The sequence below is a fragment of the Bemisia tabaci genome, chromosome 3 (genome assembly GCF_918797505.1).
Source record: "Bemisia tabaci chromosome 3, PGI_BMITA_v3".
Classification (NCBI taxonomy): Eukaryota; Metazoa; Arthropoda; class Insecta; order Hemiptera; family Aleyrodidae; genus Bemisia; species Bemisia tabaci.
The window spans coordinates 3,931,651-3,955,391 of NC_092795.1; the positions used below are offsets into that span (position 1 = coordinate 3,931,651).

General features: G+C 37.4%; 2 protein-coding genes across 2 annotated transcripts; both read right to left on the reverse strand.

Annotated features, from left to right (window-relative positions):
• Nucleotides 1–145: 145 nt before the first annotated feature.
• On the reverse strand, nt 146–11,252 carry LOC109043321 (C-signal). Its single transcript, XM_019060501.2, has 6 exons — nt 10,929–11,252; nt 8,709–8,760; nt 7,779–7,969; nt 6,062–6,119; nt 1,752–1,873; nt 146–889 (listed from the first exon to the last, which is right to left on the reverse strand). The coding sequence occupies exons 1-6, from the start codon at nt 11,064–11,066 to the stop codon at nt 662–664; spliced, it is 789 nt and encodes a 262-aa protein (XP_018916046.2). The 5' UTR covers nt 11,067–11,252; the 3' UTR covers nt 146–661.
• A 2,654-nt stretch (nt 11,253–13,906) lies between these two features.
• Nucleotides 13,907–22,571, reverse strand: LOC109043275 (uncharacterized). Its single transcript, XM_019060415.2, has 6 exons — nt 22,130–22,571; nt 19,632–19,683; nt 18,252–18,442; nt 16,832–16,889; nt 14,512–14,630; nt 13,907–14,331 (listed from the first exon to the last, which is right to left on the reverse strand). The coding sequence occupies exons 1-6, from the start codon at nt 22,265–22,267 to the stop codon at nt 14,167–14,169; spliced, it is 723 nt and encodes a 240-aa protein (XP_018915960.2). The 5' UTR covers nt 22,268–22,571; the 3' UTR covers nt 13,907–14,166.
• Between the last annotated feature and the right edge of the window lie 1,170 nt (nt 22,572–23,741).

Below are 23,741 nucleotides of genomic sequence, written 5' to 3' on the forward strand. Positions count from 1 at the left end.
TTTCCTTCCGATTTCACTGTGAATTGTATTACTTGTATTAGCAGTTTAATCTAAAGCGTCTGAAAGTTGCAGATAAAAGATTTATAACTATTCTCAAAAATAAGATTTTTACATATAACGGGGTGCGGACGCTGGACGCGTGGACGCGGCAAAATTCGAATGCTCATACGGAGCTCAGTGGATCGAGTCAATGGAGGAGGTTCGAACATGACATTTTTTGCTAAAGCTGAACATTTTGATGCTCTTTGATGCCTAAAAACTGTTAAGTGAAATTAAAAAAGTAAAAAAAGTTTTAATGTAAAAGTATACAATTCATAATTTTAAAAAAAGAAAACAATGGGTACCTAAGATTTTTCTCAAAATTTAAATATACGTATTTTCCCCGCACATGCATGTTAACTATTGACACACGCGTGTACGAGCATGGTGAAATCAATGGCCCCAGTTGGGTCTAGGTCGTATAGCAACGTAACTAACTGCATGGCGAAGCGATGAGTACCACGAAAAAATGAAGGCGCTCCAAGCCGAGATCCTTTTATCGAGAGCCATAACCAACAAAATCTGTTACACCGGTGCTCATTTTTGAAATTTGTCAGAACAACACGTTAGCTGCATGCATATTGCCAGCAATTGCTAATTGCCTGCCACAAATACATTTAAATCAAAATGGTATGATTTCTCCATCGTAAGAGCGGAAGCCAATTTTATTCTTTTCGCTAAAGTCCAGCATAGTTTTGAGCATGCTGGTGACACTGGTCTCCGTGGTGGTTGTCGCTTTGAGTTGCGCAGTCATATCAGTGATGACGAAGCCAGGATGTATGGACTCCACCAAAATCCCGTCTTCTTCAAGCTCTCGGCTCATTAGTTGGGTTGCCATGTTTAGGGCCGTCTGAAATAGAAAAATAATATAAAAAACACCCTGTTAAACCGTCGCTCCCCTGGCGGAAGGAAGTATCTTCATTCTTACGTGAGCCCTGCTTAACATATAAATTCATGCTTTCCGGGGCTCATGCGGCAATTGAGATACGCCCTTACTCTCTGCAATATTGAATATCCAAGTTTGTCTCGGAAGTAAAATAACGTCCCACCAATATTATGGCAATATTGTAAGGATAGGCTAGCAGTTTTACAAACCTAACATTGGCACAATCTTTGGGCTCAAGCTTGTCTCAGAGATAAAATAAATGTCCTGCTAACATTGTGGGAACATTAGCAAGATAAGCTTGGCAACTATATTCAAATGTGAAAAAATGTCGTACCAAGCTTGTACCAAGGTCAAATATCCGATTGGGTACGCCAGAGGAGCGACAAAACTTCTACGGTTTAAAAAATATTTATGATATTTTCGTAAAAACTGTTTGGAACATGCTTCAATAATAATAAAATATAGATCTCTGTAGATATGGTCGCCTAGAGGGGCCTTTGAGACGAATCGAGGAAGTTAGCTCTATAATATGGTGCTGTCTGCAAACTACGTAGCACAATTTTATTATTATTTTTTACAACCGCACCCACCCCTTGTTGCGCGACTGTAACGCTGCTACAGACACCCCCGAAAAATTAGATAACAGTTGCCTAGACAGCCCCCTCTCCCTGTTCACCACACAAAAGACATGGAAGAAGCTTACGTTAGTATGGCCTATGGCCTCCATAAATTGGCAAGGCTTCTTGATTCAGTGCAAATGTGATTGGAAAAATAGAGACCCCACAACATGCCTCCCCTGCTGAAAATGTAATTTATTTGTTCTTACTTTGCTTTCTCTGTAGCCGTATGCTCTTACTTTTTCCATAGTTTTGTCGGAGCCTGTCTGAAGTATAGATGCGAATATAGATGTGATATTTATGACAGCAGCCCTAGTGATGCTTAAAGGTCCTGTAACATTCATTTCATTAAAAACATATGTAAAATTAGAGCTCAATAATGCAGGGCCGGACTGGCTAAGGCAGCTAGGCAGCGATCGCTGCCTAAGAATTGTCAAGAATTGACAATTTCTGAATTTATTCTTCAATAAATGAAATGAATCCTTGAAAAACCCTCGTTTTTTCCAGTCCTTGAGGGTTTAACTCATAACACCTTCTCTGAGGTCCCTACGACCGGAAAAAGGTAACCTCAGGGGCCCCTGAAAGGGCCCCTCAGCGATCGAAAAATATGAGCTTCTGGGGCCGTGGAGCGGCCCTCGAAGCTATATTTTCCCGGCCTCTAAGGGTTTTTTACTTTAAATAGCATGACTCTCTCTCTGAGACCCCTATAGCCCGAAGAAGGTCACTTCTGGGGCCCTTGAAAAGATGTCAGTAGGGGCCCCTGACCCTGGGCTCGAAAAAAAGAGTTTCACTTTCAGGGCCCTTCCGGGTCTCGAAAGCTCTTTTTTCCGGTCTTTGAAGGTTACTCACTTTAAGATGACTTCTTTTTTGAGGCGCCCCTACTGGCCCTGCAGCCGGGAGAAGGTAACGTCAGGGCGGGGCCTCTGAAAAGATACCAGCAGAGGCCCCCGCGTAAAGTTTGAGGCGGTTATGTGCTTCTTTATCAACAAGAGGAATCGCCGAATTTTTCAAAAAATATCTAAAAAATAGGTGACATTTTCGGAGGCGCTATTTATCAAATTTCAATGCGAAAAGAGCCTAAAACTTCTATTTTCAGGGGTTAAATTTTCAAAATTTTCCGGAGGAGGACCCCCGGACCCTCCTCCATCCCTGGGGGGCGACCCCCCAGACCCCCCATAGGGGCCCCAAAATCTTAGTAGCTGCCTAACTTTTTTTACACCAGTCCGACTCTGCAATAATGTCCCAAAAAATTCAAATTAATTGAACGTATTTCTATCAAACGGAACTATGTGCATTGTGACTTATGAGCCCTGTAATGCATATATTCCTATGGGTCGCAGGGCTCATGTTTTAATGCACATAGTTCCGTTTGGCAGAAATACGTCCAATTATTCATCGCAACTCCACGACTGAGCTGGATTTCGTTTCAGACCATAACTGAAATTTAATGCTCAAAAAAGTAGAACTGGTCACATTCATGAGATGGTCTTTAAAGACATTGGTTAGTCCAATTTGATGCTTAATTGCACATGTGTTTTCGAAGAACTCTCTTCTTAGGCAAATATCCTGTGAAAAGAGGGCCGAATTCATCATCTGCCATAACAAACTGCGGTGGCGTTACGATGATGACGTCATCGGTGCAACTATTCCTGCTCAAAGGACGTGCTTGTCGCATAATGCTGCATTTGAAGGCTTTGTGGATATTCTCGCCGACGACATACAGTAGCAAAACGCGGTCCGCATCTTCACGCCTTTTTTGCCATTTTTTGTGTCAAAACGACGTGCGATGTATCGCATCAATTCGTTCCATAATTTCAGCTACTTGTCATTTTTTCCGAATTTTAAGATCGCACTTCCGTTGTCATCAGACTAAAGAATTCACGTACCAAATTTGACAAAGAAATTCAACGTAATAAAATCAGGGTATTTTAGAGGAAAAATACCACATTCGATAATGATATCGAAACTGCATTCGAATGCGATATTTTTCCTCTGAGAAACCCCTGCCTTTAATACGTTGAATTTTTTGTCAAATTTGGTACATGAATTCTTTAGTCTGATGACAACAGAGGTGCGATCTCAAAATTCGAAAAAAATGACAAGTAGCTAAAATTATGGAACAAATTGATGCGATATATCGCAGGTCGCTCTGACACAAAAATGGCAACCGTCAAAGCACCTTAATTTTAATGAAATATGATAAATGTGCAGCCCGTGACAAAATATACAATAAAAAACAATTTAAAAAGCGGGTAACAAGGCTAAAATTTTACATACACAAAACCAAAACGTTTCGGCTGAAAATTCAGCCATCCTCAGTTGGATAAATCAAAATAAAAATGGTCAAAAATCTAAAATAGTACGTTTTTATTTTTTTTTTTTTATTTTTTTTTATTGTTGCTTGAGAATAGTTACAAAATTACAAAATTACGCACTTACAATGAAAGTGAGTAAATAAGGATTTAGAAAACAATAATAATATAGGACTATGATATAGTTTGGGAGCTAATTTAGCTGAAAATTAGAAACAGTAAAAAGAGTTACTGGAAATCAGCAGGGGTTTAGATTTGCGACACCGGGATCCGCCTGTTGGCATGCATCGGTATAGATTTGTTTGTCTATCATTTCTTTTTTGTTGCTAAGGACTGTTTTTATGTATGTACCAATTTTAAACCAACTATCTTTAGATTCTAATAAGCAATTTTGAAAATTATCGATGGTAAATGTCTTTTTTATTTCTGTCTCTAAAAGGTCTCTTTCAGAAGTAAATTTTCCACACGTGAAAAGAGAGTGTAAAATAGTACGTAATAAGTACCTTTCAATTGGGAATGTTGTTATTATGACAACTGTTATGTAGCAGTTGGCAGTATGTACGAGTAGTGATATTGTCGCTACTTAGGTGTCAGGCCTGCTGGGCAAGTTTGTATCTTTATCAATATACTTACTCTGTCGTTATGTCACGCAACTCGTGCACTTCTCTTTTCCATCGTCCTTAGTTTTTCCGATATAACAAATATATCACTACTCGTACATACTACCAACTGCTACATAACAGCAACATAGGGTCACAATAACAACATTCCCAATGAAAGGTACTTATTAGGTACTATTTTAGATTTGTAACCATTTTTATTTTGATTTATCCAACTGAGGATGGCTGAATTTTCAGCCGAGACGTTTTGGTTTGTGTATGTGAAATTTTAGCCTTGTTACCAGCTTTTTAAATTGTTTTTTATTGTACATCTTAATTTTCATTTGTATGGACGGGACATCTAATAGATCAATTCAGTAAATTCGTTTCGCTTAGTTACATTATAGTTATTGTTTAATCTCTACTTAGGTTTTATTATTTTACAAAGAAATCATGTAAAGCCCCATTCAGTCTTGAAATTTTGTGATTACATTCTTTGTGCTCTTGGAACTTTTCTGTGAATTTTCCTCTCTTTATTTACAAATATTCCCAGAAAATTTAAAAATTTATCTTGGCTTCTTTTCTTATGAATAACAAAATGTAGTCAGATATTTTTACATGTCTGAATAGAAAGACACATTTTCGACTGGAGCCACACGGAGAATGGCTGATTTAGGCTAAACTTTCCAATGCTCTCGTTCATTAGAGTACATCGCATCATTCCTTGAAAACGAATAGCTGGAATGCGAATGCCTTCATTTCACCATATATGCAACTTGTCGTGAGGATGTTTGTCACATTGTTCTCTCAGAAAAGAAAACTGCAAACTGCAAGTTTGTAATTATACTCGTTCTTCATTATTGACCTCTAGTTCACATACGGAATGGTGCACGAGGAGTCGGACACATATAGCGGTTAAAGCTATAGATATCAATCTGGAAAATTGAATGATGCGCAACAATGGCGTAAGGCGGCAGTACAAAATTGGACGTATTTCTATCAAACGGAACTATGTGCATTAAGACATGAGCCCTAAGACCCATAAGCATATATGCATAACAGGGCTCACGTCATAATCCATTGTTCCGTTTGATAGAAATTCGCCCAATTGGCCGTCAATAAATCATGAATAGTTGCATAAGGCGTTCATATTTTGTGTCAGGGTATGAAAAGCTTCGTGCATAAAACGTGGTAAAATAATTATCCTTACTGGGTCTTTATATACAGGAAAACTATTGGAAGAATCTGTCAGAACATTTCACTGAATTTCCTTCATATCATTTGAATTTTGTAAAATTTTCAAATTAATTGTACTAGCGGATTTCCTGTTAAATAAATAATATCTCATGTGTGATGTATGGTAACGTTGCATACAATTTGTGACATTCTCCCCGAAAGGGCGCCTTACCCTTATCAGATGCAATACATTGCAGCAGAGCAAAATGAGCCTTATAATGGAAACTCAAATTGTTCATTACAGCAAAATACCGTTGAAGGTATTACTTTTCAGCTACTGATGCTACATACTTTCTCATATTCTCAAGAGCATTAAATATTTTTGTCGTCGGATGATTTAGGTTTACATGATTGGATCACCTCCATACTTACGATCATGATATCGTGCGGCATTCACTGATGCGGATTGCCTCAGCAAAGGAAGCAAAGCCTTGAACAGAAAAAAAAGAAAAATACAATAATAATAATTGTCACTCCTTTGTCGCAAAAGCGTGATTGCATTTGGAGGTGAGCTTTGTCGTCCATTTATACAGGGTGGTTTCAAACTCCCGCACCACTAGGACCAAGCACTACCTCTGTAACTTTTAAACAAAGTGAGATATAAACTTGAGTGCTCCTCAGGCAAAGAAAAGGACTCTTGGGACCCCCATACCCAAAATTTTAAGTGGACCTCTCTAAAAAAGGGTCAAGATTTCTGACGTTTTTAGGAGTGGTGCGGGATTTTTGGATCACACTGTATAATTCCGTTCTTTAGCATTATAAATCTAATTCCTCATTCCGGTATGCTCAGAGGAATGCATTATAAGGGCATTCGGGTGTTGCTGGATCCCCCGAATAAAATACTTGTTTGAAATAACCCCTGATTTTTTCCCCCTTGCAATGTTAAAATAAATATCCGCACGAATGTATACCAGATTGAGTCACGCATGAAATCATCTGTAAAATTCAAATAAAAAATCGAAATTTTTTTTACGAAATTTGTGTTTTTTCAGAGGAACTTTCGCAAAGTCAGAATTGCCGCAGCGTTTTGAGCAATCTCAGAAACTTTGATGCATTTTTTGATTGAGGATTGATTTGCTAACATTAACTATTTCGGGCTCATTTTAGGAGCAGCATACAAGCCATTAGTTTCCCCATTCAGATAGGTGCTTTAATGGCTGAGCCATGGAGATTATAGTTACTAATTGCAAAATGTAATGCAAAAGGAACTACTTTAAACCATATTCTCAGATTCATACAATTTGGGAATGAACGAATAAATCTTGAAAATTCGCAATCAGAACCAGGAACGTTGCTAAAATTATGCAACTTCATCCTTTGCAGTAAAATAACTGAAATCATAAAAAAATATGAAATTTACTTGGTAATTTTTGTCTTCGATTCACAGTTTTCAGCGAGTAAAATAGAAACTGTTTATGGATAATGGACCACTAGACAAGGTACGATTTCAGCATTCTAATACATGTTTCTTCACCAAAATTTTACGTAAAACACGATGCGCACAACAAAAATTACCGCAATCAACTCCTTACAAAAATATTTAATAATTCTTGATGCGTGAATTCAAACCACCCGCTCATGAAAACTCAATGCTCTACGCGATTCATATCGCGCGCTAAACGTTATCATAACAGTCTCTGCGATATATAAATCTGGCAACACCTCAATCTTGACGCTTTGGCTCAGCTATAGCAAATTGCGTATAGTTTGAACAACGCATGGTGGGAAATGAACATTGCTCGATTGAGAAGCTTGCTGAAACCGTTGTGGTGTGCGATTTGACTCACGTAGAGCTTTGAGTTTCTTGTGAGCGGGCAGTTCAAATTCCTCGTAACAAATGTTAAATAAAAACGTTGATATCTTAGTTAGGAGTTAATTTCAGTAATTTTCAATGCAAGAATCGTGTTTTACGTTAAATTCTGGTTAAGAAACATGTATCAGAATACCTGAATTAGTACCTTGTCTAGTGGTCCATTAGGTTTTTCTCCCAAGGCAAAAGAAGTTGCATGATCTTAACAACATTGCACAACTCCTGGTTCCTTTTTGCCAAATGCAATTCAAATTAGTGAATTTCTACGTATATGCTTACTTTTGTCAGAAGAACTGGTCCGACAGTGTTCGTCTTCAGAACTGCAATGTATCGGTCAGCGTCAATGCTTTCAAGTTTGTGCATGGGACTTCCGATTCCTGCATTATTGATCAGTAGTGTTAGGCCTCTGTGACCGACTATGGCCTGCACTTTATTCACCAACTCGTTAAAAGTGTCGAATTTTGTCACGTCTGGAAATTGGTAAAAGGAACCTTTTTAGATAGGCAGATTTGCATGCACCACACGAAAAAAAAGATAACTCATTTTACCGATATGGATAGTTATTGATAGCCTAGTAGAAAAGCTGCAAATTCAAGCATAATGATCTGTTTATCCATCAAAATTCGAAGTAAAACACAGTTGGTACAACGAAACTTACTGAAAGTCGCTCCCATCAAAAATATTGACGTTTCTCGATGCAACACTTTAAAATACTCTCTCATAAAAAACCATATTAGAGTTAAATCGCACACAAAACGTTACCATGACGGTCTCTACAATAGGAAAATATGAGTATTATCGGCGCCTCGGCTCAGCTGTTGCACTTTATTTACTCTTATTCCTTTCATGTTTAATAGGGTACATTCCTTACACAAGGTTAAAGTCACTCATAAAAGATACTATATGAATATATGTTGAATAATCGATACTTGTCGGAGCACCTTGCCCCTCCAAGAATCGATTCATTTCCATTGGTTCCAATGGAGAGAAAGCAATGTTGCCAATTTGCCATATCAATGCAATACCAAAAGAATCTTATTCCTTTCATTTTTTAATAGAGGTTCTTCCTTGCACAAGGTTATAGTTGCTCATAAAAGATACGATTAAGCATTTTTGGAAAGAATTCAATTAAATCGAAGTTAAATACAGAAAAAAAGACACATACATTGAGAGAGCCTGATGCAACTGAATTTATAAAATGACGCTCACCAAGTTCAAGAATATGCAAAGCAGAATGTTTCTCCTGAAGTTCAAGTAAATCCTAAAAAAGAATCAGCATAAGATCGATCAAATTACCGTACACTTGAGGAAATAAGAATTATGGTGATATTTGTCAGATGAAAGAATGACGATAATAGTGATGAAAACTAAAAATGGTGATCAATAATCAAGTCTTCTTCTTTATTGGTGCTTCCTTTCTTAAAGTCTACAACAATAGATTTTAAAAGTTTTAAGAAAACACCAAGGAAGATCTGTAAGAGGTAACATGGCTGTGAAGTATAAATGCCCTCAAATCTTTGGATGAGATGAGAATAAAAGTGAACTATGCAACTTTATGGCTGACATAGATGGATTAAGTGCTTCCTATTATCAGTTTTTTTGTGATTCAGTAGAGCCTCAATAGATATCCCTGGTAAAAATTGGCAGTAGAATCTGTGTTCCAAAATACCATAGACCTACAGCCGGCTGTAAGATTTCCAATAGCCTAATAGCCGGCTACACAATTTCTTATAGCCTTTTATAGCCGATGGCGACTAAGCAACAGCCCGGCGATAAAGTGTATGCTAGACGCTACTAATTACGGATGCTAGGACTTGGTGAGTTTTTGGACTACCGCTCTCTTTTTGGGCCATAGTATCTTGATTTATTTTGCGAGGAAAGCTCCGTACTTTTGAAGGATGCCTGCCATTCCTAATATATTGGAACGCCTTCAATTTCGTATGATACTGTGCAATACCTCTGGTGTGAAATAGTTGCTTCAAGCGCCGTAGTATGCTGCGGCGCGGCGCGGCGGGCGGGCAGCCAGCGCGAAACGTGCATTGGCGCCTACAAACCCAACAGGGATACTTCACGCGTTGCGCAATGCGTGAAGTATCCCTGTTAGGTTTGTAGGCGCCAGTGCGTCGCCGCTCCGCTTAGTGTTAGGCTCTAATATTTAATCTGGCGGAGTCAGCGTTATTCAACTCATGATTTTTAAATTTCTGCACATCCTGTATGGATTATTCTCATTTTAATTGATGAAAAAAAATATGTGGTTAAGGAAAATATAATGTGCGTTTTGTAAATATTAAGGTGGTTCCATATCAAACTTAACGATTTCCGAAGCACACGAATTTCTACACAATTTCTTGTAGCCTTTTATAATCGATGGCGAAAAAGCAACAGCCAGGCGATAAAGTGTAAAGCCCGACGATAGGAACTATAGCCCAGCTGCATAATTTTTCATCGCTTCGTATAGCCCGGCCGTATGATTTTCTCCGCATTCTACAGCCAACTATATTATTTTCTGTAGCCTTCTTTAGGTGGCTATAAGAATTCCTATGGTATTTTGAAACGCAGCTCTTATAGCCAATTTTTACCAGGGATTCTACGGTGGGTGTAGAGGCTGACCTCTATATCCATCGTTTGCTCTGTTTCTCAGTTTACATTGATTCCTACTTTGGCTTGTTGCATGCTCATTTTCTTCTTTTCATTTTTTTTAAATTTTAGCTTTTGTTCCAGTTGAGAATGGGCATTTACTTGGACCAAAACATCCTGGTTGTGTTTATATTCTGATTTCAGCCTTGTTTGCGCCCAGTTGTTTTTTATTTACTGTATATTATCGATGCAAATAAACCATTATCTAATTTGCGATAATTCAAAATTCTCGCCCCAGAATAATTTTTCAAAGGAGCATTTCGATACATTCATGCACAGGATATACTCAGAGAATATTCTTGGAAAGGGCAAAAAACAGAGGGGAAAATCTAATTTTTTGCAATAACGATTTACTGTCCATCAAAACATTAAAACATCACAGAGGACTTCTGCAACATTGAAAATTGAAAAATAAGTGTGCTGTATCGGTATAAAAATATAAGGTTATATTTATTTATTTCATTATCTGATTTCCAGCTGTGGTGCTTTATTCTGTAGTTTCAGCATTGAAATTTTATTCAGCCAGCATGTAGAAGTTTCCATAAAAAGGCGTTAATTAATCCGAAGCGTGGGAATTCAAAGACGTGGTGTGTTTTGCGATATATTGATTGATCTGCCATTTAAGCCTATGGAAAATGATTGATATACAGGGTACAGGGTATTTGAAATGAACACCTCAATAATCGATTTTACCATAGCTTCAAATAATGAAACAATAATTGATCATTCACGCCTCGCCAGTTGAATTAAAGCCAATAGGACGGTGCAATGCGAGAAACAGAAAGGACTCACCTTAGCCTCTGCGGGTACCAAACATGTTGCAATGACAATTTCCGCCCGGAAATCAGGGTTGGTCAAAAATTGTTTCGTAAATTCCAAACCGATGCCGCGCCAAGCTCCCGTGACGAGAACCGAGTGAATCCCAGCCATTTTCAAGCAATTATTAAATTTAAATATTCACTTATCATAATAGTCAAAAAAAGAAAGAGAAACAAGTGTGGACTAATATTCAAGCTCCCGGTGAAATAAGAAGAATGAAAATGCTCTGATTTTTAGCAACGAAAAAAAGGGGGAAACTATGAACAAAGTGTATTGGTAGTCTTAACGCTGCGTTTAACTGACGGTGGGAAAAAATTACATCAGATCTCGGGGGGGGGGGGGGGGGGTTAAGTATTAGGCTTTAAAGGAGCGTAAGAGTTCGAAATTTTTTTAAGAATAGAATCATGCATAAAAAATAAATGCATAAAGCGGTAATAAAAGCCTGTAAATAAACAAAACCAGCGGAGAAAACGCGGAACTAAAACATCATCAACAGAAAATTTTTGCAATGACTTTACTTTTATTTATTTAACAATGAAAGTGTTGAGAAAAAACGCCGCACTGATAAGAAACTCCACAAATTAATCCGCTCACATACTGCAGCGGATATCGTAACCGAAACATACGAGATGGACTGAAGGAGAATCCACGGCTCGGGTACCGGTGGGAGGGGAGGGGGGACCGGACTGAGAGAAAGTGGGCGCACTGACCTGTGGAGCGAAAACCACGAATCGTTGTAAAGTTACCATTGGAGTTAGGTGATTATGAGCCAGCAGCAACTTGCACCGACGTGAAATAACGTCTTGATTGGGGGGGGGGGGGGGGGGGGGGTTCGCTTCAAAGCTCGGCGAAAGAACTGGGAGCGGATAACCTGCTCAAAACCACTCTGAGCTGTGCCATTCAGGATAAATTTTGCAGGAAGGAACTACTGTGGCCCCTCATGTATGAGCTCACCTATCTGCAAAGGAAAACTAATGACGCGTATGTTGTTTTTGAAATGAGCCATGAGTGGCAGTTCTTTGTTGCAAAATTTTGCTCATGATGCCATCTGAAAATCATCGTCGTGAGTTTTTCATTCAGGAAAAAATCCATAAAGATGACCAGTTATTTTAATTTATATAAAGTATATTTAATTTTTTTTGCAACAACAAAAAAATTGCATGAACTTTCTTATTTTAATTTTAGCAAAATCCTTGTGGACACAATTTGTTTTTTTGATTCGATGCACAGTGGACCGAGTGGTCAATGGTTATGAAAATTTTTACACTGAAACCGCAAATGATGTTTATTTTGTCAAGTTTTGCATCTGAAGGGGTGCTTTAAATAAAAAATTTTACGAGAAAACCAACGGAACCACTTTTAAAGGCTCAAAGTTGTGTTTTGAAGGAACTGTGAGCTTTTAAAGTTTCCACATTTTGTCCAACTTCTCCCCATGACTTGGTGCATTATGCGACGCATGCTCTGCTTTTGGGTTGAAAAGGATGTCAATAAAAAAACGGTGCTGCTGTCGAATTTATTCTTTTTTACATTAAAATACTCAATCACACAATTTTAAAAAGCGTATTCTTTTCCGTGAAATAAACAATATTCTCGAGAGAGAGGTATTACAGCCAACATTAACAAATGACAATGGTAAAGCTCCCAAACCACGTATCTTGGTTTGCAATTTCTGTTATACAGGGTGAGCGAAAAGTCCCCGACCCCCCCTCTAACTTTTGAACGAATTGAGCTAAGGAAATGAAACTTTGGGAATGTTCCTATCTCAAAGGGGACCATCTTTTGAGGGGGTCAAAATTTTGGTCCCCCCCTCAGGGGGGGACAGGGGCCCCCCAACTTTTTTTTTTCAAATAGCAACCCCTATCTTGTGATACCTCATTCGAAAGAGCATAAAAAACTAAGAATTTTGGCGCAAACCGCAGATCAATATCTCAATTTTTGACCGAGTTATGATAGGTCAAAGGTCAAATTTGACCTATTTTCAAAAAATCATAACTCCGGTTCAAATTATCGTAAAAAAAAAAATAAAACGGGAAAATTTACCAAATTGTGTTCGCTTTTACGTAAAAATTTCAGAAATCACTTCGATTTAATTTTAAGGGGGGGCTCGGACCCCCAAATACGTCAATTCAAAGGTCATTCAATTCTCCCAAGAAATAAGCCAATTTCCTCTGGAATTGCCTCCACATTATCTCAGTAAGGTCAAAATCAGTTCAACATTACGTTGGCAAGTCCCCAAATTTCGGGAAAAGTTAAAAAAACGAAATTTAAACGGTCAAATTTCATCACCTTAAATTTCGTTTTTTTAACTTTTCCCGAAATTTGGGGACTTGCCAACGTAATGTTGAACTGATTTTGACCTTACTGAGATAATGTGGAGGCAATTCCAGAGGAAATTGGCTTATTTCTTGGGAGAATTGAATGACCTTTGAATTGACGTATTTGGGGGTCCGAGCCCCCCCTTAAAATTAAATCGAAGTGATTTCTGAAATTTTTACGTAAAAGCGAACACAATTTGGTAAATTTTCCCGTTTTATTTTTTTCTTTACGATAATTTGAACCGGAGTTATGATTTTTTGAAAATAGGTCAAATTTGACCTTTGACCTATCATAACTCGGTCAAAAATTAAGATATTGATCTGCGGTTTGCGCCAAAATTCTTAATTTATTATGTTCTTTTGAATGAGGCATCACAAGATAGGGGTTGCTATTTGAAAAAGAAAGTTGGGGGGCCCCTGTCCCCCCTGAGGGGGGGACCAAAATTTTGACCCCCTCAAAAGATGGTCCCCTTTGAGATAGGAACATTCCGAAAGTTTCATTTCCTTAGCTCAATTCGTTCAAAAGTTAGAGGGGGGGTCGGGGACTTTTCGCTCACCCTGTATTATATTTCTTGATTAGAAAGTTATTCGACGTCGATTTTTCAAAACTTTCTGTATAGTTTTGTTTTCTCCGCACGAGGAAAATTCTGTGAAAACTTCAAGGACTGATTTTGATGTGTTCTTCTTTAAATAAATAATAATTTTAAAAAATGGGAGTAGAGATTTTAAAACGCCGCAAACGAGTTACGTGGTTTGGTAGTTTTACTGCCGACAAGTAATTTCCTAAAAAAGTTGAAAAACATAAAGCCTAGTTATTCAAATTTAAAAAGGCAATATCGTTCCATCATATGAGCAGTAGCCATCTTTGATCTTCTCTTTCATGCTCAACATAACTTTCAGCATGTTGGTAACACTGGTTTCGGGTGATAGTTCTGCTTTGAGCCCGGCAGCCCTTTCGTGGTCATGTCAGTCTGCACGAAACCGGGGTGTATGGACTCTACCAAGATCCCATAAGCTCGGAGTTCTGAACTCATCATCTGTGTGGACATGTTCAACGCCGCCTGTGAAAGAGTAAATATTTCAGTGTATTAAAACAAAGAGGAAATAGAGTAAATAAATGTGTTAATACAATTAGATATTTCGTTATTATTTTTTCCCGATTCCAAACATTTCACCACAGCTTCATTTCCGAATCTGCTCTTACATCCTTCATTTTTACATAAAAGTATTTCACTCCTTACCTTGCTTTCTTTGTAGCCGTAAGCGCGTATCGATCCATAAGTTTTGCTCGTCCCTGTCACTTTAATTGATCCGAATATTGAGCTGATGTTTATTACTGCGGCTCTCGTTAAACTCAATCCTGGAAAAAATCCAAAATCTATGAATGAGAGATTTTATCATTCAAGAAAGTATTTTTCTCAGAACTATTGCTTTATACAATTCTATTGGTTTGAATTTGTTGTGAGACAGTAGCTTATACTGCCGCGTTAGGGTAAAACGCCGTATGAATATTTGAGAGTTGCCAAATTTCCCTCGATATAATGTTTCTTTTTGAGGAAATAGTTAGGAATATTTTTCCTTGAAATTTTCAGGAACTTTAGGTGAAATAAGGAGCAAAATTCTCTTAAAATTGGAGAGAAAATATTCGTTGGTTTACCAGAGAATTCGTGTTTTATCGAAGGAAATTTGGCAAAGCCCGGAGGTTCATACGGCGTTTTTCCTTAGCACGGCAGTATAATGATAGTTATGTTGCGAAACCCCATACTTCCCTTTGCGACGTTACAGACTTCCTGCCACACTTCATTTTTTCTCTTTCGAAACTACTTTCTGTGATTTTTTAGAGTTTCTTTCATTTTTGTTTCGCTGCAAGCAGATTATTCATCTGTATGAATCTCAAGCTGTGATATTTGCTGGTCAGAAAAATAAAATAGGGCAGAAAATTTTATAACACCGCGATAGAGATATATGGTTTCGATCTTCGGCTATCGATATGCATAAAATACTGAATTTCCATAGAGACTGAAATTTTCCATGATTAGTTTCGCTCGTTTTTATAAAGCAACTCTAGATACCTAGATACCACCAATTTTTTTTTTTTTTTTTTTTTTTTTTTTTTTTTTTTTTTTTTTTTTTTTTTTTTAAAAAAAAAAGTCAAGTAATACAAATCAATTTAATGAAAACATTTCGCAACTACTTAAGTCAAAAATGTTTCATTTAAAAGTTGGTGAAAAGAACAATAATTTATATAGATTGTAGTGATTTTCAATTTAAAATACAATAATATTAGGTCCAGCGTCCATTTCAATATATTGTATCGTCATAATTAAAATATGAATAGCTACAAATTTTAATTTTCAACTCTATCCGCAATTGGACATTTTTTTAGAGTAGCTGATGAAGAGTTTCTTTTAAAGGGGGGGATAAAAGGTAAAAACATTAAAGTTTAAAGTTAAAGGTGCGCATTGCATCGAGATTTTGTACAGGGTGTGCCTCTAAAAGTAGATCCTCGAGACAAGATAAAGGGAGACCCTGGTAAAAATTGGCAGTTGAATCTGTGTTCCGAAATACCATAGACCTACAGCCGGCTGTAAGATTTCCAGTAGCTTCTATAGCCGGCTACACAATTTCTTTTATTCTTTATTCGCCTTTTATGGCCGATGGCGATTAAGCAACAGCCCGGCGATAAAGTGTATGCTAAACGTTACTAATTACGGATGCTAGGACTTAGTGAGTTTTTGGACTAACCACTCTCTTTTTGGGCCATAGTATCTTGATTTATTTTGCGAGAAAAGCTCCGTACTTTTGAAGGATGCCTGCCATTCCTAATATGTTGGAACGCTTTCAATTTCGTGTGATACTGTGCAATACCTCTGGTGTGAAATAGTTGCTTCAAGCGCCGTGACACGCTGCGGCGCGGCAGGCGGGCAGCCAGCGCGAAACGCGCATTGGCGCCTACAAACCTAACAGGGATACTTCACGCGTTGCGCAATGCGTGAAGTATCCCTGTTAGGTTTGTAGGCGCCAGTGCGTCGCCGCTCCGCTTTGTGTTAGGCTCTAATATTTAATCCGGCGGAGTCAGCGTTATTCAACTCATGATTTTTAAATTTCTGCACATCCTGTATGGATTATTCTCATTTTAATTGATGAAAAAAAATATGTGGTAAAGGAAAATATAATGTGCGTTTTGTAAATATTAAGGTGGTTCCATATCAAACTTAACGATTTCCGAAGCACACGAATTTATACACAATTTCTTATAGCCTTTTATAACCGATGGCGAAAAAGCAACAGCCAGGCGATAAAGCGTAAACCCGGCGATAGGAACTATAGCCCAGCTGCATAATTTTTCATCGCTTTTGTGTAGCCCGGCCGTATGATTTTCTCCGCATTCTACAGCCAGCTATATTATTTTCTGTGGCCTTCTTTAGGTGGCTATAAGAATTCCTATGGTATTTTGAAACGCAGCTCTTATCGCCAATTTTTACCGGGGAGGCTGGAGGCATGACAATGTTTTCGATTCGAGTGGCAAAAAAAGCAAAGCAACGTGGAATGAATCCTTACCATCGTCGTGTTTGGAAGCGTTCGTAGCAGCTGACTGTTTCAGAAGTGGTAGGAAAGCCTTTCAACAAACAAACATATTAATAATATTGCGCATTTTAAGAATATTCATCCAAAAAAAAAAAAAAAAAAAAAAAAAAAAAAAAAAAAAAAAAAAAAAAAAAAAAAAAATCCAGCTTCTACTTGCGATTGCACTTTGGCCATAATATTAGCTTTTTTGATTTTTTGATTTTTAGATTTTTTTTTCGATAGTCGGGCACACTTAGTCTCATCGGATTTTACTTTTGAGCGAGGAAAACATTTCAGCAAAACGATTTCAATTGAGTACTTTGGCGCCATGATCTTTTTCTCTCTCTCTTTTTAATCATTGAGTGAAACATTTACTGTAGGGCGTATCTCCAGCTAGTGGCGTCGGAAGAGAGCAAGTAGCTCTTTTAAGTAAAGTATACTAAACTTTTTAGTAATTAATACAAGACACCTTCCTGCCTTGCTTGGGGAAAATGCAGTGGCGAGGCGTGAATGATCGACTATCGATATTTCCTTATCAGCGGACTGATTATTGAAATTGATGGACAAGGCTATAGACAAAGAAGATATAGGGAGTATAGAGCGATCCTATTGGTTGAAATGAGTGGTTCCCATAGACAAAGGGAGAAAATGATAGACTAACTGTCGGGTCTCACGTGGGTTGCCGTTAGTCAGTCTATTACCTACCTCCTTTGTCCATTGCAACCACCCACTTCCACCAATAGGATATCTCCATATCTCCTTTGTCTCCTTTGTCTATAGCTTTGTCTATCAATTTCAATAATCGGCCCGCTGAAGCTATGGTAAAGGATCGATTATTATTGAGGTGTTCGCTGCGAACACCCTATTCATCGCGATCCTTTTTCATGGGTTTAAATGGAGGATCAATCGATATAGCGCAAAGCACGTCAAGCCTCTGGAAAAATGACCCACGAGCCCTCAGACAGTCCTAATTTTCTTGAATAAAATATAAATCTTCAAGGAAAATTTTGAATATTCTAATCCTGATTTTCTTTTTAAAAAAAGCAACTATTCGCCATTCAACTATGAAAATGTCAAGGGAAAATATTCGCAAGTTTCACAAAACAACTATTGTATAGACGGACATTTGGCAACTTTTGATCGCTCATACGGCGGCGTTCTTTCCGAGCACAGCAGATTTTGTCCATTTCCACTCCAAAATGGCTTTTCGAACAAGTTTCGACGCTTCCGCCCCACTCAGAAATAAAATAATAAAAAAAGAGGCAATGTGAAAACGTAAAGTTATTAGTAACCAATTTGACTGGACAGCTAAAATGATTAGGAGGAAAAAATTTTTTCCCTCATTCAATCTCAAGATTATTATGATCATCTAATGATTTGAAACTTTGGAAAAATTTAAAGTATAGTTACTTACCCTCGTTACCATAACCGGAGCAACACAGTTGACTTCTAGAATTTTGGTGTAGACCTCAGGATCGATTTTCTCCAGTCGACCCATTATTCCGTATGCTCCTGCATTATTGATCAGGAGCGTCAAACCCTTTTCACCAACGATTTCGCTAACTTTGGAGACTACACTGTCAAAAGTGTTGAATTTTGTAACGTCTGAAATATCCAAAAGACATCAATTAAAACAACTCAAACGTGTATTCTGAGACTATTAGCACAAGATTAATAATGCATTGTTCTGCACTATTTCCTCCGTCAATCAAATAATCTACATTTTATGAAAATTTAGGCGTTTCTGTAATAGGTATGTACAGTACACTCAGAGCTTCAAACGCTGGGAAATATCGTGGGATAATTGAATATTTTTAGAGTATTTTCAAATACATCATTGGATAATTTTCTGTTTAAAGATCAAGAAAAGTCTTGGTTTTGCAATCTAAAAGAAAATAAAATTGGCTATCTACCTCGGCATTTGGAAAAAATCCTAAAACTATCAGTATATAACATATCGACGGTGAAAGTCGGCAATCACATAACTCGTTTGCGATGTCTGAAAATCTCCGCCTCTACGTCATTTTTTTAAAGGAGAGCAAATTGACATTATTTCTTGAAGTTTTTGCAGAATTTTCTTCGCATTGAGAAGAAAAATCATGACAATTTTAAAGAATTGCCGTTGAGTAGTTTTCCATTTAAAAAATAAAGTATGACAGGAAGTCTGCGACGTCGCAAACCGAGTTATGTGATTGCCGACTTGCACCGTCGATACTACTATGCTCCTCAATCTCTTCAGTTAGATTTATGCCTGCACGAGGAGAGATTAGCGAAATCTTCCTCACAGTATTATTTCCCTCATAATACGTGCTCGCTAACTTGAAAATACCTCAGTTCGTCAAGAAAACGTAAAGGAATGTCGTTCGAAAAATTTGGGACGAAAAACGAGTAAAAAATCAAATCATTAATCATGTTTACACACTATTCATGTTTGGAGTAAAAAAAACACGTACTTTGAAGGTGAAGCTAAATACTTTTACTTTACCGCATTCTGGACTTAAAAATACCGGATTGAAATAGAACTTCCTATATCCTACTGATTGTCGTCAAAACTCATATCATAGCCATTGTGTCTCAACAACAGTTCCTTAAGGTGGAGTAAATAATTTTTCACAGAATTGTGGATAAACATTTTTCAAGAAAAAAAAATTGGTCCAAAAAGTCCAGAAGCAGATTACATTTTTCAATTTTGACTCCCGCTCTCCAACCCTCCCCTAGATTTTGCAGTCCATCGTGCTTCCGAACACTACATATGTAGAGTGCTTGATCTAATTTGAAGAAAATAGTAACTTGCCTAATTCCAAGATGTGTAAGTTCGAATGATTTTTCTGGAGCTCCAGTAAGTCCTAGAAGAATTAAGCGAAACAAAGAGTAAGTATAACTCGGTTCACTTCGATAAAGTTGCACACAAGCAAAACCAGACAACGTATTTTACATTGGTTGCCAGAAAAATACACAGGAAATGTTACTCGTTAGTTTGTAATACCGTGAGGAGGAGACTTTTATTTTGTGAAACCAAATTCTTTCGGAGATTTTTGTTATGTCTGATTGCCAAAAACGACGTAGAATCCGCCAAATTTTGATGAGATTTGGTATGTGATCTTACTACAGTTGCGAACTGGTGATTAAAATTGATAGACAAAGCAATAGACAAAGAGAACAAAGGGAAAATGGAGCGATCCTATTAGTTGGAAAAATTTATATTGTTGGGAAAATGATGGACCGACTGTGGTCTCTCGTGGGTTGCCGTTTATATAGTAAGGAAGGCTGGCTTCTAAAACCTTAAACCTCCTGTAATGTACTTACGTTCTTTCGTCTGAAAAAAGACGAATTATGATGATAAAGATGACATTGATTTTTGACGAACCGTTTTATTCTGAGCAGCGGTGGTTCTTGCGAGCTAGGAGAACCGGATTGCATTTTACAATTAGGAGCCACTATCTCTGGCTCTCTCATAAAAGCACATATCTGCATGGAGAAACCAATGGCATGTATGTTGTTTCTGAAATGGGTCTGAAATAGTGGTTCTTTATTGCTAAATTTAATCCAACCTATCTTCGCCTATTCAATAATGAATGTAAAACAGTCGATTTAAATCGAAGCTGGGAGCCTCACATGAAAATTATTATCCATGTTTGATTTAAATGTAGGATAAGCAGTGTTGCCGATTTTTAAAATTTGCCACTGATTCTAATAATGAGAGAGCGACGAGGTGGAGACCTAAAGATGGTCCGGTATAATTTATACAGACTGAGCCCAATTATCATTTCAAGCAGATGCAGTATTTTGAACATATTCACACACTTGAGCCTCCACTTGCGCGTGGCCTTTCAAGGTAAGTCGGACAGGTAGGCATTAGCTTTAGTAGGTATGGTCAGTTCTACGATAAGCTCACAAAGAGGATTAAATCGGGAAATTGCATATTAAAATACCGTATCATTTTCCGAATATCCACGGCGTAAGGCCGCAATCACATATCTCGTTTGCAATCTCTGAAAATCTCCGCCTCTGTGTTATTTTATTGAAGGAGAGCAAATTGACATCATTCCTTCAAGTTTTTGAGGTATTTTCTTTGCACAGAGAAAAAAAATCACGGCAGTTTTAAAGAATTGCCGTTGAGTGGTTTTCCTTTTAAAAAATAAAGTATGACAGGAAATCTGCGCAGTCGCAGTTATGTGATTGCCGACTTACACCGTCGATATATACAATTTCATGTAGAATATGGCTCCTCTCTTGAAAAGTAAGGCGAGGGAAATGAGGACTAGGCGCAGTTCTTAAAGGCTTCTATTAAGCAACTTTTAATAAATTTTAGTAAATCAGATTTGAGATTTTCCAACTTAGCATGCAGTCAGAAAGTATCGTGATTTTTTTTTTTTTTTTTTTTTGGGGGGGGGGGATTCAGATATTTGATTCTTCTGTTATAGGACTAATTTTCCAGTTCACTGTGTACAGCTGTATACACTTAGAATGTTGGTAACATATTTTTGAATTCTATCAATTTAAAAGATAAAAAAATGAACACTTTGGCAAAAATGCTAACTCTTAAATATGAATTTTGGAAACTTTGAAGTTGAAAAATTTTACTTTTGAAAAAAATGCGATTATAATGTGAAAAAAAGTTCAGTCTGGAGTCGTGAATGAAATCCCTTGAAAATTTCTGCTTAAAATCCTAATTGGTGATACTCACACACGCAGCATATATGATACGGCATATCCCTGAAATTGTCAGATAGTAGCATTATTCAATTCAACTGACTTGTAAAATTTCGTATGATATGCTCATTCTTAATGAAAAAAATCACACCGGAACATGAACTATCTTTTCACTGAGTCGAAAAAGGAAAGTGAAATGATATTTTATGACGAAAGTAATCTTAGAGTCCCTTTATACTGAGAGTCAAGACAATTCGGCTCATGGATGTCACAAACGGGAATAAAGATTACAGAAATGGAACGTTTTTCGTAATCTTTGATCGGCCCATTCTCAAATGCCTTTCTCCGTTCCTCCTCTCATTCTGTTTGTTCCTGGCCGAACCCGTAATTCCCAGGTCCATTTCAGATTATAATATTTGCAATTGGTGAAAATGTAATCTTTATTCCCGTTTGTGACACTGTGGAGGCCTAAAATATGGGAACCAATCAGAAATGGATTCAAATTGTCTTGACTCTCAGTATAAAGGGACTCTAGGTAATCTGTTTGCGCTCGACAACAGAAATAAAATAAAAATGTTTGAACAAAGAAAAATACTCTAAGTAATAAAAGTAAGAAATTCGTAACATTTTCTTACTCACCGCTGCTTCATCCGGAACAAGGCAGGTGGCGATTACAATCTGTGCTTGAGCCTCAGGGTTCTTCAAAAATTGCCTCGTAAATTCAAGACCAATACCAGTCCACGCACCAGTGATAAGAACTGAATGAATGTCGGTCATTCTTATAACTTTCCGTCTAATTATCTTCTATGTTTGAGGAATAAAATTATTTCAAAAAATATAAAGCTCTGAATTGTTTAATGCTCACGGATACTAAAAGTTTATAAAAAAGACGGCAGGAGATTCATTCATGTAATTATTCACGCCAAGCCCGACTGATCAATTATTACACAGTACAAATACTCACTAAACATTCTATTCAATTTAAAAATATTTTTAAAATCCGGTAAAACTTAAAATGTTACTTTGTTATCGTAGTGCACTGTCCGTTTCAGCAGAAAAATCGCTCTGCACGGGTATAAAACTCGAACTGATAGAGGTTCAAAATGACACGATCGAGTTTAGAGAAATGAGGCTATCTGGAGTTGAGAACACTGGAACAGGTTCTTGGGAGATTATGCAGTTCGAAAAGCAGAATCAATTTTAAAAAGCTGTTCATGACATATGGGAAATTCGAGAGAAATTTGGAATTCATCTTCCTCATCTGGACGTATTTATGCCAAAAGGAACTATGTGCATAGGGTTTGCGTAAAACATAGTGTCTTTCAGCATAAATACGTCCATCTCATCAGCGATGAATGTCCAAGGTTTTAGACGACAAATTCAAACAGCGACTTCTTCCAATTTGTAAAGGAAATTATTCTGGGGCTTCCTCTTAAATCGTGACTTCACATATGAACGAACTCAACCAGAATATGCTTAAATGTATCTCACGGTTGCATGGGTTTCTCTTAACATTTCTCATTCTTTTTTCTTAACAGAAAACTAATCACCGTGGAACATTCAGACTCCAAACTGTTTATAAACTTCGCCTAAAACATAAAATATTTACGCAGCAATATTCAAATATAATTGCCGCTTAGTTTGTGTTAAGAAAATAATAACTAATGAAAAACGTTGTGATGAAACTTACAAAAGTTCATTTTGAAACTCTAATCACAATTCTTACTTCTCTCAATTTCTAATTTCTCCACAGAATAGCGTGGGCCCAGCAATTTTCTACTATCCTGTCAATCAAAGTATACGGGCCACATTTACAGTGTTTTTTTTTTTCCTTCTCTATGTTTAATTTTTAATAATATTGTACGTGTCGTATTTAACGTGTTGGCAGTCTTGAAAATGAATATTTGGCAATGTATATACTGTGTATATATGTGATGTTGCATGCACAAAAATTGAAGGGGATTTTAGACTTATTTCTATAGTCATTTCCCGTTAGCGTCCAGCAGCGGCAGCAAAACTGACAATCATGTCAACCTGCCTTCTGATCTTGTGCTGTAAGTATCCCTACAAGATGTAAGAGTAAGTTCGTCCACAGGATGATCCAGCTTGTCTGCACAACCAGCCTTTTTTAAATCGGTTGTTTTAAAAAAGGAAAAAGTTCATTTTCATGGCGTACGCAGAAATGGACTTGCTCCTTAAGGAACAAGAACAACCGAACAACTGATTCGTATTTCAGGTCGCACAAAGTTGG

What these genes read in the sequence shown, in the direction of transcription:
- LOC109043321 (XM_019060501.2), bottom strand. Translation starts at nt 11,066, where the DNA reads ATGGCTGGGATTCACTCGGTTCTCGTCACGGGAGCTTGGCGCGGCATC. An exon ending in TGGTACCCGCAGAGGCTAAG is followed by an intron (nt 8,761 to 10,928) that starts GTGAGTCCTTTC and finishes ATTCTTTTTTAG; the next exon opens with GATTTACTTGAACTTCAGGA. An exon ending in TTTGCATATTCTTGAACTTG is followed by an intron (nt 7,970 to 8,708) that starts GTGAGCGTCATT and finishes ACCAATTTCCAG; the next exon opens with ACGTGACAAAATTCGACACT.
- LOC109043275 (XM_019060415.2), bottom strand. Translation starts at nt 22,267, where the DNA reads ATGACCGACATTCATTCAGTTCTTATCACTGGTGCGTGGACTGGTATT. An exon ending in CTCCGGTTATGGTAACGAGG is followed by an intron (nt 16,890 to 18,251) that starts GTAAGTAACTAT and finishes GTTTGTTGAAAG; the next exon opens with GCTTTCCTACCACTTCTGAA. An exon ending in CGCTTCCAAACACGACGATG is followed by an intron (nt 14,631 to 16,831) that starts GTAAGGATTCAT and finishes GATTTTTTCCAG; the next exon opens with GATTGAGTTTAACGAGAGCC.